The following is a 16,105-nucleotide window of genomic DNA, read 5'->3' as shown; positions in this document are numbered from 1 at the left end:
TGTTAAGAATTTGGGATGCTCATATACATGAACGTCCAGAAAAATAAGTCCTTTAAGATATTTTTTTTATACAAGAACAATATTATGCACAATCACTTTCTAAACTCTTTCTGCTCAGACTTTTGTTCAAATTGAATTAGGCACAGACCTCAAGTCAGTATAAGGCCATAATTTTATGGGTATTCATTTATAATGCGCTGTCCTGAGATTATTTTGAAGGATGTGTTCTAGTTAGTAAACAAATTGGTTCACCCACAAAAAAATACAAAATCCAGAATGGCATGTTATTAGCAAATGTAATCCTGCCTTTTGTAAAAAACTCTCTCATAAAGTGGCTGTGCTGTGGTCTTCCGTCACAGGACAGAGAGACAACAGTTTCACAAGAATTCCTCTCAAGTAATTGCACAAACTACTTCACCAAAGATGTCTGGGCTTACCCACACAAATTGAACTTCACAGAGAAGAGCAATAACAAAACATCCATGGTTGGTCTGAAAATACAAGTTGAAAAATAAAAGACTAATTGTGGTTAGCCAAAAACCACAAAAATGACTATACTGTTCAACTGTTGATAATTTGACAAATTGACAATACATGATTGATAGTTGAATGAGTTACTGTCTTGTTTAGTACTCTTGCTTCCTAAAATGAAATGTAACTCCCTCTTGGCTGGTCTCCCGGCAGGCGCCAAAGCTCATGTAGAATGCGGATACACCTTGGTCTCCAACTGTTCTGAGTCATGGTGGTCCATAGCCCTCCATAGCCTTCCAGGGCTACTAGGAAATTAAAGTAAAAAGGCAGAACTGCCTAATAGTATCTGAGCTACTATCATGATGGAATTATGAAGCCTGATCTTATGTAACAACTGGGATACTGAGTGAAAAGATCACTGGTGCATGCAGGCCTCTTTGATAATCTACAATATGGCTCAATAGACATTTAGTATGTTCAATATACACAACTCAAGTTACATGACCTCTACGTTTATATGACAAACGTGTGGAGTCACAGATGATATAACTGGGAATTGAGGCTACTTTGAAGACACATATTTTTGTGAACCTCAAACCAACGCTGTTTTGAGTTTCAGAGTGGAGGCGTTAGAAAAAAATAGTGTGATTACTGAGTTCTCTTTGAAATAAACCACTCTAAAGTAAGTGAGCACCATATTTCTGCAAAAGCTGACTAAAGACTATATAATAGGTAACATCATATGGACATACAGTACTGTATGTCAAAGTCACTTCAAAGCAGTGATATACCTTACAGATTAGTGGTGAAAACAACAATTTTGGCACATAAATAAATGCATATTGTTAAACTGTTAGTTCACCGCTATACGATTGCTCAATATTTGTCTCCCTCAAAAATAGTTGCATGTGATTTGGAACACACAGTTGGTGAACACGTAGAGTACCAGTCAAAAGTTTGGAAAAACATACTCATTCAAGGGTTTTTCTTTATTTTTACTATTTTCTACATTCAACTATATTAGTGAAGACATCAACACTATGAAATAACACATATGGAATCATGTAGCAAAAAAAGTGTTAAACAAATCAAAGTATATTGTATATTTGAGATTCTTCAAAGTACCCACCCTTTTTCTTGATGACAGCATTGCACACTCTTGGCGTTCTCTTAACCAGCTTCATGTGGAATACTTTTCCAACAGTCTTGAAGGAGTTCCCACATATGCTGAGCACTTGATGGCTGCCCTTTCCTTCACTCTGCGGTCCAACTCATCCCAAACCATCTCAATTGGGTTGAGGTCGGGTGATTGTGGAGGCCAGTTCATCTGATGCAGCACTCCATCACTCTCCTTGGTCAAATAGCCCTTACACACCCTGGAGGTGTGTTTTGGGTCATTGTCCTATTGAAAAACAAATGATAGTCCCACTAAGCGCAACCAGATGGGATGGAGTATCGCTGCAGAATACTGTGGTAGCCATGCTGGTTAAGTGTGCCTTGAACTCTAAATAAAGCACTGTCACCAGCAAAGCACCCCCACACCATCACAGCACCTCCTCCATGCTTCACAGTGGGAACCACACATGCGGAGATCATCCGTTCACCTATTCCGCATCTCACAAAGACACAGCTGTTGGAACAAAAACTCTCAAATTTGGACTCAACAGACCAAAGGACAGATTTCCACAAGTCTAATGTCCGTTACTCGTGTTTCTTGGCCCAAGCAAGTCTCTTCTTATTATTGGTGTCCTTTAGTAGTGGTTTCTTTGCAGCAATTCGACCATAAAGGCCTGATTCACGCAGTCTCCTCTGAACAGTTGATGTTGAGATGTGTCTGTTACTTTAACTGTGTGAAGCATTTATTTGGGCTGCAATCTGAGGTGCAGTTAACTCTAATGAATGTATGCTCTGCAGCAGAGGTAACTCTGGGTCTTCCTTTCCTGTGGTGGTACTAATGAGAGACAGTTTCAAGAAACGTTTAAAGTTCTTGACATTTTCCGGATTGACTGACATTCATGTCTTAAAGTAATGATGGACTGTCATTTCTCTTTGCTTATTTGAACTGTTCTTGCCATAATATGGACTTGGTCTTTTACCAAATAGGGCTATCTTCTGTATATCACCCCTACCTTGTCACAACACAACTGATTGGCTCAAATGCATTAAGAAGGAAAGAAATTCCACAAATTAACTTTTAACAAGGCACACCTGTTAATTAAAATGCATTCCAGCTGTCATCAAGGCAAAGGGTGGCTACTTAGAAGAATCTCAAATATATTTGTTTAACACTTTTGTGGTTACTACATGATTCCATGTGTGTTATTTCATAGTTTTCATAGTCTTCACTATTTTTCTACAATGTAGAACATAGTAAAAATAAATAAAAACCCTGGAATTTGTAGGTATGTCCAAACTTTTGTCTGGTACTGTTCCCTGAGTGTACAAAATAAGAGAAACATTGATATCGATATATCAGAACAGCCTCAATTCGTCGGGGCATGGACTCTACAAGGTGTCGAAAGCGTTCCACAGGGATGCTGGTAGACTCCAATGTTTCCCACAGTTGTGTTATGTTGGCTGGATGTCCTTTGAGCGGTGGACCATTCTTGAAACTGTTGAGCGTGAAAAACCCAGCAGCGTTGCAGTTCTTGACACACTCAATCCGGTGCGCCTGGCACTTGGTACTTCAATCTTTTGTCTTGCCCATTCACCCTCTGAATGGCACACATACACAATCCATCTCAATTGTCTGAAGGCTTAAAAATCTTTCTTTAACCCGTCTCCTCCTCTTCATCTACACCGATTTAATTGGATTTTACAGGTGACATCAATAAGGGAGCGATCATAGCTTTCACCTGGATTAATCTGGTCAGTCTATGTCATGAAAAGAGCTTGCGTTAGCTCCCAAAGCTAATGCCATTGCCTAGACAGGATCTGTGGGCTAACACAATCTTGAGTCGTGACTCAGGTTAGAAACTAATTGGTCCCACTAATTAGCTGCTCCAAACAATGAAAATTTGTTATTTTGTCCAGTCTCATGCAAGAGGTAAATCCCTTTATGATGTAAAAAGCTTTCATCTTCAAAAGAATACTCAACAGGAAACCCTTTTAGGCTTTTTGACGTTTTACTCTTTAGTTAGCAGTAACTGTCCCTCTGTTTTCTAAACATACCGAAAGACACAAAATGTTTTATTTGTATGACTAGCTTCCCATAAGAAAGAGAATAACATCTGTGTAGCCACTGGCTAAACCCTCAAGATAATCTAAAGTGAAGCAGGTGCATATCATGGCAAACATCATCCACAATTAGGGACATTCAAACATTCTTTCCTAACTCCCTTGCAAACATAACAAAATTAGCAACAGTCTTGACACCTGTCCCCAGTAACAAATATGGCCCGAGGCCCACTTGTTCCTTTGAAAGCATTCCAAATAAATCAATTAAAACCTACAGCTAAAGTAAACACATTTTTCTTGACCACACATCTACAGTTCATCATCAGGGGATGATCTAATCGAGGGGAGGGAGGTGGTGTGTCATGTGGTGGTATGTGTGTGTGTGTTAAATGTATGTGTGTTTAAATGTGTGTTTACTTATGTTTTATTAGCTTGAGTGGTGGGTATTACAATAGATTATGTAAAATTACACAGGGCCCATCCCTAACTCTAACCTCTATAACTACAGCCCTCAGATTGAACCCTGACCACATACCCTCTGGATGGTTCTTTGGTTCAGGTTTTTGCTTAAATCTATGGTAATAAGGACTCAATGCAATTGACAATACAGACAAATACAAACGCAAACAATAAACACATCCATAAACGTAATTCCAAATATGTTGCCTAAATCAACTCTAAAAGGTCTCTCACTTCTTATATATGTCTGCATCTATATTAACATCTACTGCCATATGTACATTCTCCCACAATGTTCCATTTTAATGGAGTTGAGTAATTGAGTGGATGTAATTACTTGCGTTGCACAACGTTGCTTTTAAGGTAATATCCTGTAAGAAATCTCATACTGCAACAGAGCACAAAGTCTGATTTAATAGTGATGTTGAGGGTTGGAACCGGATATTTGTTTGGAGCTAACTGTGCTAGTTAGAGATTTCACACTGAGCTCTGGAGGCAAGCCACAATGCCTGGGGAAGTTGTAATGACGAAGCAAGGGGTCGTATACCAGCTATAGTTCATTCACAATCTCATTTGTGCTTTTTTATGTATTTTTCTCAATATAAACCCCTATGAACAAATCATCCATAGGCCTACAACAAACATAGTGACTGAACTTAAAAGCTAAGGATTTGTTTGATAAGTCTACTAGGGGATTAAAAAAGAAAGAAAATTGCAACCACTAGTACTGTGTAGTACTTTCACAGGTGGTAGCAAGGTCAAAGACAACAACTTGGATTCTGGAGAAATCAGAGCAACATGATCACAACCAAATCATTCAACTTTTCATCTCATCTGATTATAATGTCGATGAGGGCCAGATGGATTTTTTAATTTTACCTTTATTTAACCAGGCAAGTCAGTTAAGAACAAATTCTTATTTTCAATGACGGCCTAGGAACAGTGGGTTAACTGCCTGTTCAGGGGCAGAACGACAGATTTGTACCTGGTCAGCTCGGGTGTTTGAACTTGCAACCTTCCGGTTACTAGTCCAACGCTCTAACCACTAGGCTACGCTGCAGATCTTAACATTGTCAAGTTATGTGTCATTTAATTGATCTGAAATTGAAAGGCATCCACTGACTGTCGTCTTCCTACCATATGTTTCTGTGCAGTAGTACTTTTCACATGGCTTACCATGCTCATGTAAAATAATATTTCAAACCACGCACGTTTGGCATCTTACACACTATAGCCTCAGACAAGTGGGAGCTCTGTCCCATTATGTCAATTCACAGGCTAAAAGAATAGCTGACAAGAGAACTGTGGCGCCTTTTATGATTTGATTCCAGTAACATCGTTAATGGCCCCAGGTGTTTTCTGCCCTCGTGACGAAATTGTAGGCGATTATAATATGCCAACAATGCAGTAAAATGTGTGAGTGGCTTGTTAATACATGGAGGGGATGGGTGTAATCTTACTGTGCCACATGCTGATGGCATGCAGTATTCTCGTAGGTGTCTGCTCGTCTCAACATGCACCACCAGGTCACTCAAACCATACACTCATTTTCAAATCCTCGCCAAACCACTTTAGAAAAAGTACTTTCACCAAAAGTATTATTAAGCATTATCAATCTCAAGTAACAATAGAGAATTGGGCACCACGACTGTGAAATTAGGATTTGTATTACTATAAGCATACTGCCAACCTGCAACGAGACTATCATAATCAAAGAAAGCCTAAGTAGTTCTCATTTGAGAACCATGGACCAATATACTATTCTGTCTGATCAAGGACGAATGAAAGGTTCTAACTGACGACAGTCAATAGCCTAATCATCATACACATTCACGATAGCCATTGGCAGTTGTTTCAACATCCCACAAGTGAAAAATATGTTAACCATGTGATCATTCCAGGCACTTTATGCAAAGCACACCCTGGTAGGAAAATATCTCTGCATGAGGTCCCCCACGTTCTAGACATCATACCGTTTATCAACAGTAGGCTAACCATGTATGCGCACCCTGGGGCCAGTTGTTCATCTGATCAGTTAGGTTAAATATTGAGAATAAGCAACTGAAATGCAAGGTCTTACAAAGATGTTTAAAGACCAAAAGTGATGTCCATATTGAACTTACAAATACAGTTATTTGTCATAATAAATTATCCATAATCTCTATAAAATAATTTGGTCTATAAGGCTGCACTTTGGTCCCTGATGTGTATTTCAATGCATTCTTACAACATGTAAATATGTGTTTAGTGTTAAGCTATTACAGAGGCGATAATTATCCTACCTGTAGATCAGCTGGGTAGCTGATATCCAACAGCTGGAATACTGGAGAATATCGGTCATTCATATCGGTTGCGGCCGGTGACAGTGTCTCCTCTCTGTTCTTCTGGAGAATCTCGCGTTTCACTTCGGATCTCAGGTCCAAATAACAGAAAAGCGTAACTAGATGCAATGAAAGGGATAAGACGAAGAATCCCAGAAAGATTTTACAGTTCTTACACTGTTTCCTGCAAATACAGGTAGACTCTTTTAAGTCACTGTCCTCTAAATTTGCTAACTTTTCAGACAGCGATTTGGGTGCCATGTCTAAATACTCTTTCAGTCGTTGCTATTTCAGCATACTCGGCTTTTGTCTATGATGCTATGTCCCTAACCTGAGCTGACTGATATTCAAACGATAGCACAGTGACAGTTATCTCCATCCACATCTAGTCAGGGGGACGGTACGGTAACCCACACACTGATACTGTAAAATAAAGTGATCCCGTTTGTTAGATCCGCCCCTCCGTCTCTCATTGGCTATTACACGCCACTCCGTTGGAAAAAAGGTCATTGCTATGCGTGGTCCTTGAGACGTCCCTACCCCATTGAAGTTGAATTGTAAAATGGTTAAGCCAAGGGTTTAGGTTAGGGTTATGGTAAAGATAGGGGTTAAGGTTAGGGTTTAGGGTAGGGACGTCCCAAGGATCCCGGATTGTACTAACTCATTGAAAAACTGGAAGATCAAACTTTAATGATGAATGGTGACCTTGTCCTGTAGCTAGATCAGCCAAAATAGAAGAACATACATCTTTCTACATGCTTCGGAGACAGACAGACACACACATGATAAGACAAGCAATCTACACACGTGCACATGGATGTTGTATTGTAAATATGTGGTGGTGGTGGAGTGGTGGCCTGAAGGAACACACTGAATGTGTTGGGTAAGGTGTTATGAAATGTAATGTTATGTAGTATTTTAAACTATATGTAACTGTCTTATGTTGCTGGACCCCAGGAAGAGTAACTGCTGCCTTGGCAGCAGTTAATGGGGATCCATAATAAATACAAATATTGAATATAATGTAACCTGTCTTGAATATAATGCAACCTGTTAGAGATCAATATTCTGGTTTATCTGAGACCACACATAACCTAAGTGTATTTCAGAGACACACATTCTGAATGCTTAGCCATGCACCATAAATGACAAGTGTCACTATGTACAGTAACCGGGATCTTCTGGACAAAAGCTTTCACCTAAAAATGAGTAAGGGATGCTTTTATACATTTCACATGTCTGCCACTAATTAGGGTCCCCTGAGAAACATCAACCAAAATGATGGTTCTTATGCTGTAACACTATTTGGGGGTATCAATAACCTTGGAGTCATGCTATGTAAATGATTTTGGTGACATTTCTTTTCTGGGCGCATGCCCACAGCTCCATTGCTTACTCACTGGTCATGCCCCCCAACATTATTACAATATCAACAGCTGAAGACACATGAGGCCTTCTGAAAGCACATAGAGCTGACATCTTTAAAGTGTTAATATAAAAGTCATTATGGCGTTATAGTAACATATGTAGAGCAATATATTTTCATTCCCTCAAGCCTGTCAGTTAAAAGGACAGGAATTGTGAAATTCACATGTCAAAGAACTTTGAATAAACATACACGCATGATCAAGTTCTGTTGTCTGCCAACAAATTCAGCCATTTTTCCACTATGACTGATGCCCAGTGCCCATTGTCGCATGAAGCACATCCTGTCATCAGCCATGAGAATCTATGACCTAATCCATCTACTAAGACCACCCTATTGGATGGGGATATACATTTTGGTTCTGTGACAGTGCACTGTTTATGTCTCATAATGAGATCATGTGGGATACAGTTGGATATAGTGACAATGATGCATCATGTGAAAATGGCAATGGAAAACCATGATGGCTCCCTATTCATTTCCTCTTCTAAACACTGTCATTTGTGTCAAATACACATTCATATTTTCCTTAGTTACACATTTAAACCCACTATAAACAGATGCGGTGCAGTGTGAGTTTCTTTTTTTACCAAATCCGCCCATTCAAGTCAACTCAGACATTTTGTTCACAGCTGTTTGGTTATAATTATATGCTGTTTAAAACATGTCTAATGAATCCCTCTCTCTCTCTCACACTTACTGCCTGTCACACTTTCAGGTCCACAGGAGTATCTCAGTGGGCCTGTGGAGGTGGGGGGGGGGGATTGAACCGGGACTGGTATTCCACTTTCCAGCGCTGAGCCCCTTCCATGTCAGAGCTATCCGTAATCCTCAAAGTGTTAGACTCCCTTTGAAACAGCAGGATCTGTCAGCTCTTGGCATGGGGAGAGAGAGCGGTGCTGCCCAGCTCACTCCTGTCTAGGCATCTGTCACAGAACACTTGGCTGCAAGACTTCAAATATTATGAACGGTGTTTGGCTATAAATTGGAAAAATATGATTAAAACAGGAGAGTGTAATAATTTCCTCATGCCCACTAAAAAGATCAACGTAGTATATTATGGGGCCTCCCTTAAGCCCCACCCCCTCATCCATCTGATGATTTCACAGTGAAAAGCATTAAAGCAAATACAATGGCACAATGATAAGCGCCTCCAGCATACAGTACTCTAGTACCTGGATCCCTTTTTAGTTGTTGTTTGTTTGAAGGATTTGATGAATAGCTGCATACACTACCAATAACATTAGCCTGTTGATGTCGGACTAGTCACTTCTTATTTGAGTGCCTGAGAGCCTCTGGCCTCTCACTGGAAAGGACAGTGTTCAAAAGGACAGTCAACCACAAGCTCTTCACATGCACAGTAATGGTCTAAAACATTGGCTGTGACCTACAGTGTGGCAAAAAAGTATTTAGTCAGACACCAATTATGCAAGTTCTCCCACTTAAAAAGATGAGAGGCCTGTAATTTTCATCATAGGTACACTTCAACTATGACAGACAAAATGAGAAAAAAAATCCAGAAAGTCACATTGTAGGATTTTTAATGAATTTATTTGCAAATTATGGTGGAAAATAAGTAGTTGGTCAATAACAAAAGTTTATCTCAATACTTTGTTATATAACCTTTGTTGGTAATGACAGAGGTCAAACGTTTTCTGTAAGTCTTCACAAGGTTTTCACACACTGTTGCTGGTATTTTGGCCCATTCCTCCATGCAGATCTCCTCTAGAGCAGTGATGTTTTGGGGCTGTTGCTGGGCAACACAGACTTTCAACTCCCTCCAAAGATTTTCTATGGGGTTGAGATCTGGAGACTGGCTAGGCCACTCCAGGACCTTGAAATGCTTCTTACGAAGCCACTCCTTCGTTGCCCGGGCGGTGTGTTTTGGATCATTGTCATGCTGAAAGACCCAGCCACGTTTCATCTTCAATGTCCTTGCTGATAGAAGGAGGTTTACACTCAAAATCTCACGATACATGGCCCCATCAGTCATCCTGGTCCCTTTGCAGAAAAACAGCCCCAAAGCATGATGTTTCCACCCCCATGCTTCACAGTAGGTACAGTGCCTTGCGAAAGTATTCGGCCCCCTTGAACTTTGCGACCTTTTGCCACATTTCAGGCTTCAAACATAAAGATATAAAACTGTATTTTTTTGTGAAGAATCAACAACAAGTGGGACACAATCATGAAGTGGAACGACATTTATTGGATATTTCAAAACTTTTTTAACAAATCAAAAACTGAAAAATTGGGCGTGCAAAATTATTCAGCCCCCTTAAGTTAATACTTTGTAGCGCCACCTTTTGCTGCGATTACAGCTGTAAGTCGCTTGGGGTATGTCTCTATCAGTTTTGCACATCGAGAGACTGACATTTTTTCAAGGGGGCCGAATACTTTCGCAAGGCACTGTATGGTGTTCTTTGGATGCAACTCAGCATTCTTTGTCCTCCAAACACGACGAGTTGAGTTTTTACCAAAAAGTTATATTTTGGTTTCATCTGACCATATGACATTCTCCCAATCTTCTTCTGGATCATCCAAATGCTCTCTAGCAAACTTCAGATGGGCCTGGACATGTACTGGCTTAAGCAGGGGGACACGTCTGGCACTGCAGGATTTGAGTCCCTGGCGGCGTAGTGTGTTACTGATGGTAGGCTTTGTTACTTTGGTCCCAGCTCTGCAGGTCATTCACTAGGTCCCCCTGTGGTTCTGGGATTTTTGCTCACCAATCTTGTGATCATTTTGACCCCACGGGGTGAGATCTTGCGTGGAGCCCCAGATCGAGGGAGATTATCAGTGGTCTTGTATGTCTTCCATTTCCTAATAATTGCTCCCACAGTTGATTTCTTCAAACCAAGCTGCTTACCTATTTCAGATTCAGTCTTCCCAGCCTGGTGCAGGTCTACAATTTTGTTTCTGGTGTCCTTTGACAGCTCTTTGGTCTTGGCCATAGTGGAGTTTGGAGTGTGATTGTTTGAGGTTGTGGACAGGTGTCTTTTATACTGATAACAAGTCAAAACAGGTGCCATTAATACAGGTAACGAGTGGAGGACAGAGGAGCCTCTTAAAGAAGAAGTTACAGGTCTGTGAGAGCCAGAAATCTTGCTTGTTTGTAGGTGACCAAATACTTATTTTCCACCATAATTTGCAAATAAATTAATTAAAAATCCTACAATGTGATTTTCTGGATTTTTTTTTCTCATTTTGTCTGTCATAGTTGAAGTGTACCTATGATGAAAAATACAGGCCTCTCTCATCTTTTTAAGTGGGAGAACTTGCACAATTGGTGGCTGACTAAATACTTTCCCCCACCCACTGTATATCCTTCCTCGTTGATGTAATCTCTCAGGTCATAAGGTAACATTATGTGTTGACCTTCTGAGTTTATTTGACCAACACATGAACACTGGCCATAGATATATTGTTGGTAAGCCTGGAAAGCTACAGGAAAGCTTTAGGATCTCCTGGTTTCTGTTTTGCCAATGTTTCAGCACAATAGGCAGTAAGTGACTCCATCTGGTTTTCCAAGTCTAGGTCTGTTGTGGATTGGTAGGCAACCCCAGGAGCCTGCAGACACCAAGGCCCCCAAAGGTAAGGAATGCCCATCACTGTCATAAAAGAGTAAAGCAGTGATTCCAGCACTGTTGTTTTTATGCATAGCAGAACAGACATGAACATACATAGAATCCCAGACAACCCCTGTCTATCACCCACTAACATTCAGTGGTGATATGTAAATACAGGCAAAACCATCACTGACCCACATTCATTCTATTCAAGTACGCCCAAGAATATCTCCAGCATTAACTAGATGATGTTCATGTTTCTACATAGGGATACATGTCTACAGACATGGCAGTGGTGGGTGGGAAGGTCATAGGTAATACATTGACAAAATGAAACAGTTTGTGGGGAACATACCTTAAATCATGGATCCTTTGTCTCCATCCCAGAACCAAGTGGGGCTGTCCCTATATCTTTCATGGGCCATGTCTGTTCCTTAAAGTATTCACTTTAGAAAGGACTTTCTGTAGAAGCACCATTCCAAGAGCAATAAAACAAGCTTCATATAAATATGTCTTTTATCACTTTCCAGCATTGGGAATGGATCATGCTTTTAGAGGAGCTTTATGAGATCCAATGTTCAGAATGAGATTTCAACATCAATACAACAGAGAACTGGGAAACTGCCCTTTTCTGATGTGAAGATTTGCTGTGATCCATTATTTTTTCTCAACATCTGACAGGCGTCAACAGAACAGCAGATGTATTAGAGAGACCAGGCCCTGCACTGTTTGAAGAGAAATATAACAACATTATTGCAAAAATCAATCAGACACAAGTACTGTCAAAGTGGATATACTGTACACTGTAGTACCACCAAATAATGTTGGAGACTACCTCAGCAGATAATATGCATAATTCACAAGGACATGAATAGGCCACTCACAAGGAAATCATTTCAAATCATTTCAAAAGGTGTACCATTTATGAAACACTTGACCATGCTAATGTGGTTTCTCACTCCAGTGTTCAAAGAGAAACTAAAATAAGAGCATACTTACACAGAGTAGACTTTTTTGTTTTCTAAGGCAATTTGCTTATCAAGGCACACTGTCACACATCACATTTGAAATGTGATTGTGATAATCCAATGTGCAGTAGTTGGTGTCTATTTGTTGATGTTCCAGGAATTTAACTGATCACATAACAGCAGGAAGTTAAATCATATTGTTTAATAGTAATCAGTATAAAACCTTCTCACTGACATTGATGCAGAAATAGTATGGTGCTGCAGGCAGTTTTCTCACAAATTTACAGCATACTGATTTTCTCACACTTCTCACTTAACAACAGCTCCCTCTACTGGTAAAACAGAGTAACACGGACATGACATGATTTATGTGACCCTTCAACTGATATATTTCTCTGCATGATGATGAGGGTGATGCTCACTTTTAATCTAAAGTTCAGGTTGTATAACAATGCACTGCTCACAAAAAGAGAGGCTGTTGATGAACAATTGTATTACTTTATTGGGCTTTAACAGTGAACAGGCACTGATCCGCCCAAAATACAATAGAAACAGAAAACCGATTTCATATATACAGGTTAGCTAGAAACACAGATATGGGATAATATTTGTTTTTAGAACGGAATTAATTAGCACAGTTTCAAAACAATCTCAGAGAAAAATAAATGTTATTAGAACTAGTGCAAAAAGTTCTAAACAATGAAGCACAGTGTAGAAAATGGCATAAGAAGTATTTCCCTAACAGAATACAGGCTTAGGACACCAGTGTAGATGTATATCCCCTTTTCCTTTCTCTGATAGAGGTACGATTCCTTCATATTCTAGCAGGATGAGCAACAGCCATGACTGATATGAATGAAGGGTACAAGTGGCCTTTTTGGAAATAGGGAGACCAGACAATGTTTCACACGTTAGTCATACAAGGCAGGCAGGATTTTCAATCCCAAGGTATAGTTATCAACATGGTTGTCTCTTTTACAGTGTTTGGTATCTTCAACCAGTTTATAAATCAGCATGTCAACAATGTCTGTTAGATATTCAGTTACACACCACAGTCAGTCGTAAGAAAAATAACTATCTTTTAGCAATATAAACTAAAGAAAGTAGCAGTTCGTTAGACACTGACATAAAATTAGCACCTACTAATTCATTGTAGGCATTAAAAGGCTACAGTGATATTATATATTTTATTTAGGATAAATGAAGAATCTCATAAATGTCATACTTTTATATATCATATTTTCAAATCCAAGTTCAATTCATATACATATACTCTGTAAAAACCTCTGCTATGATATAGTTTTTCAATAGTAAAATAGTTACAATAGCTTTGTTAGGACATAAACAGTATGCCTGTGTTGTGGTAGACCAAGGTCACATACAGTATGTGTTTGGGAGGTGAACCCAGGATTACTCTAAAACAATAGTTTTGGCTTAGAATGACTTTGTAAGATACAAATAATGTGTCAAATATATTTGTATTTGTGAATCAATTTGTCACATTGGAAGACATCTTATTTCAGCTTCCCAAAGACAAGCCCAAATGTAATTTTTATTTTATTTTTAATAATACACAGATTATGCCAGGAAGAGAGAGGTCAGAATAATTTTATGTGATAAATCAGAAACACATGAGAACCATTTATATAGTTATACTCTAGCTCTTCTTTACAAATAACAATACCGTGCCAACAGATGACCTTTATGAAAAAAATCAAGGTGGATCTTTTTCATATGTCTGATATTTAGAATTTAGAAGTAATATATATATATATATAAACGTTTTGGTTCTTTCCAAATAATCACTCTATTTCACATTGAGGGCATAGACACGCCCTAAATCTCTACTGTGACAGAAATTGTTTTTGATGATGCGACGCATTCGCATCTTGAAAATATTTTCTTAAACATTTAGCCGTGATTAAGGGCCTCCTGGTCCAATTAGCCATTCTGGGTCTTTGTTATATGTTATATGTGGTAAATTGTCTGTTTTATGAGTAAGAAATGATTGGTGTAGTTATAATCCAGACAGTCTTCCATGGCACAATCATCTACCTTCTGTAAGTGATTAGACACCCAGGGGGAGTTTCCACTGGTTTCAATCAGCTTTGCATAGACACATGTTCCTCCACAGCTTTAATAGTATACCTCTGACATCTATCAAAAACAACATGGTTTACCTTCGGTTAGGATCTGTAATCTAATATTTGCATGAAATTATTCTGCTTGGTATATGACAATGAGGGTAGTGTTACTGAGAATAATAATAACTATATTTACTGTAAGCCAAACAAAGTATTTCTCGCGAGTATACTATTGGCTTGAAAGATGTAATGATCACCTGATTTCATGTGTTGGGTCATATAAATTAAATTGCTGACTTGTTCACTGCATTCACGCACGCACGCACGCACGCACGCACGCACGCACGCACACACACACACACACACAAAACTAATCAAAAATAGCATACAAGCCTGCAACTCACGCTTTCCCAATTGTGCAATTCACAAACTCAACCTCGTACGTAACTCCCCAAAACCATCACTCAACGTATTAAATAGAGTGGTGATAAGTGAAAAAGGCCATTTGTACCCAAACCCTTCTTAGAAACAGCATTCAGTACCTCTTTCAGCATGATGGGAGACCCGCCTCTTTCACCATGCCCTCTCATGTCCTCCTTACACGTGAGATATGGCTGGCTCTCAGTTCCGAAGCCTTATCTACCTCCATATCCCTCTGTGTTGCGGGAGAGGAGGGCCCGTGCTTCGCCACTCCTCTAGTGTGGTGGAGGGCGAAGAGGTATACCGACCTGTAGCCTTCCCTGGAGTGGTGTATAACCTCCTCATTCCTGATGTCCTGTAGAGGGGACTGGATGGAGAGAGAGGGTTATAAACGCCTCACTCCTCAGGTAGTGGGAAGGAAGGGAGTCTCTGTAGACTGGAAGCCGGGGGAGGAACAGTAGAAACTCTTGTTCATCATCAGTCACTCCTCTCGGGCAGAGCTCTCCTCCAGGGGCAGGGGTACCATGGACTCCAGGCCCACAGCGCCAATGCTCTGGACAGTGGAAAAGGAGACGACAGTGTGCAGCAGGATGAGGACCAGAACACACAGTCTGAGTCTGCTGCTGCATAGTCGCAACGCAGCCGACACAGGTGGGGAGCTGCGCCGCTGCCATGATGATGACCCCGGAAGCTGGGTCAGGGCACACGCCGCCCCCACAGAGGGGTCGCAGCCACTCCATCTGACGTCACAACACTCTGGGTCTGCATTGGTTAAATGGTTTTCTAGTAGCCCTGCATCACACACAGAGAAGAAACAGATTTAAGATCCAGATGATCTTATCAGATGACAAACAAGTTACAGTCCCTGTGAAATTATGGGAGGTGAGCGAAAAATAGCAACACAAACAACAGAATGTCACTCAAGGCCCCAATCATACTGTACCTGCACAGATGAAACTGGATTGTCCTCCATAGACCAAGTCATCATTGTCTGGTAACACAAAGGGGCACATGGTCTGGACCTCCAGACAATATTGCTTGCAGGGAATCCTGTGTTGACACTGGCTCTGGGTGGCGTTGAAGTATTCTGAGCATAACCAGGCTTTGTAGACTGACTGCAAGAAAAGAGCACAGCGCCTGGAGGCTTTCACACACAGCAGGGTTTTTGTCATAGCAGTGCCTGAGGTGATAATGGGTGTAATTGAGGCTAATG

The 16,105-nt window shown here is 40.2% G+C and overlaps 2 protein-coding genes across 4 annotated transcripts in view; both read right to left on the bottom strand.

Moving 5' to 3' along the window:
• Window positions 1-6,827, bottom strand: part of LOC115105747 (ectodysplasin-A-like) — a 61,840-nt gene extending 55,013 nt beyond the window's left edge. For all 3 annotated transcript variants that reach the window (XM_029628083.2, XM_029628084.2, XM_029628085.2), the window contains exon 1: window positions 6,390-6,827. In XM_029628083.2, coding sequence (XP_029483943.1) covers window positions 6,390-6,689 — 300 coding nt within the window. In that variant the 5' untranslated portion in view covers window positions 6,690-6,827. The remainder of the gene's footprint in view (window positions 1-6,389) is intronic.
• A 5,783-nt stretch (window positions 6,828-12,610) lies between these two features.
• Window positions 12,611-16,105, bottom strand: part of nalf2 (NALCN channel auxiliary factor 2) — a 44,871-nt gene continuing 41,376 nt past the window's right edge. The window contains exons 2-3 of the mRNA XM_029628082.2: window positions 15,836-16,007; window positions 12,611-15,684 (exon numbers count right to left, since the gene is read on the bottom strand). Coding sequence (XP_029483942.2) covers window positions 15,374-15,684; window positions 15,836-16,007 — 483 coding nt within the window. The 3' untranslated portion in view covers window positions 12,611-15,373. The remainder of the gene's footprint in view (window positions 15,685-15,835; window positions 16,008-16,105) is intronic.

This window comes from Oncorhynchus nerka, linkage group LG22 (genome assembly GCF_034236695.1).
Source record: "Oncorhynchus nerka isolate Pitt River linkage group LG22, Oner_Uvic_2.0, whole genome shotgun sequence".
NCBI classification, from domain to species: Eukaryota; Metazoa; Chordata; class Actinopteri; order Salmoniformes; family Salmonidae; genus Oncorhynchus; species Oncorhynchus nerka.
Note: the sequence above shows the minus strand (reverse complement) of the source record. Positions and strands in the feature narration are given on the sequence as shown.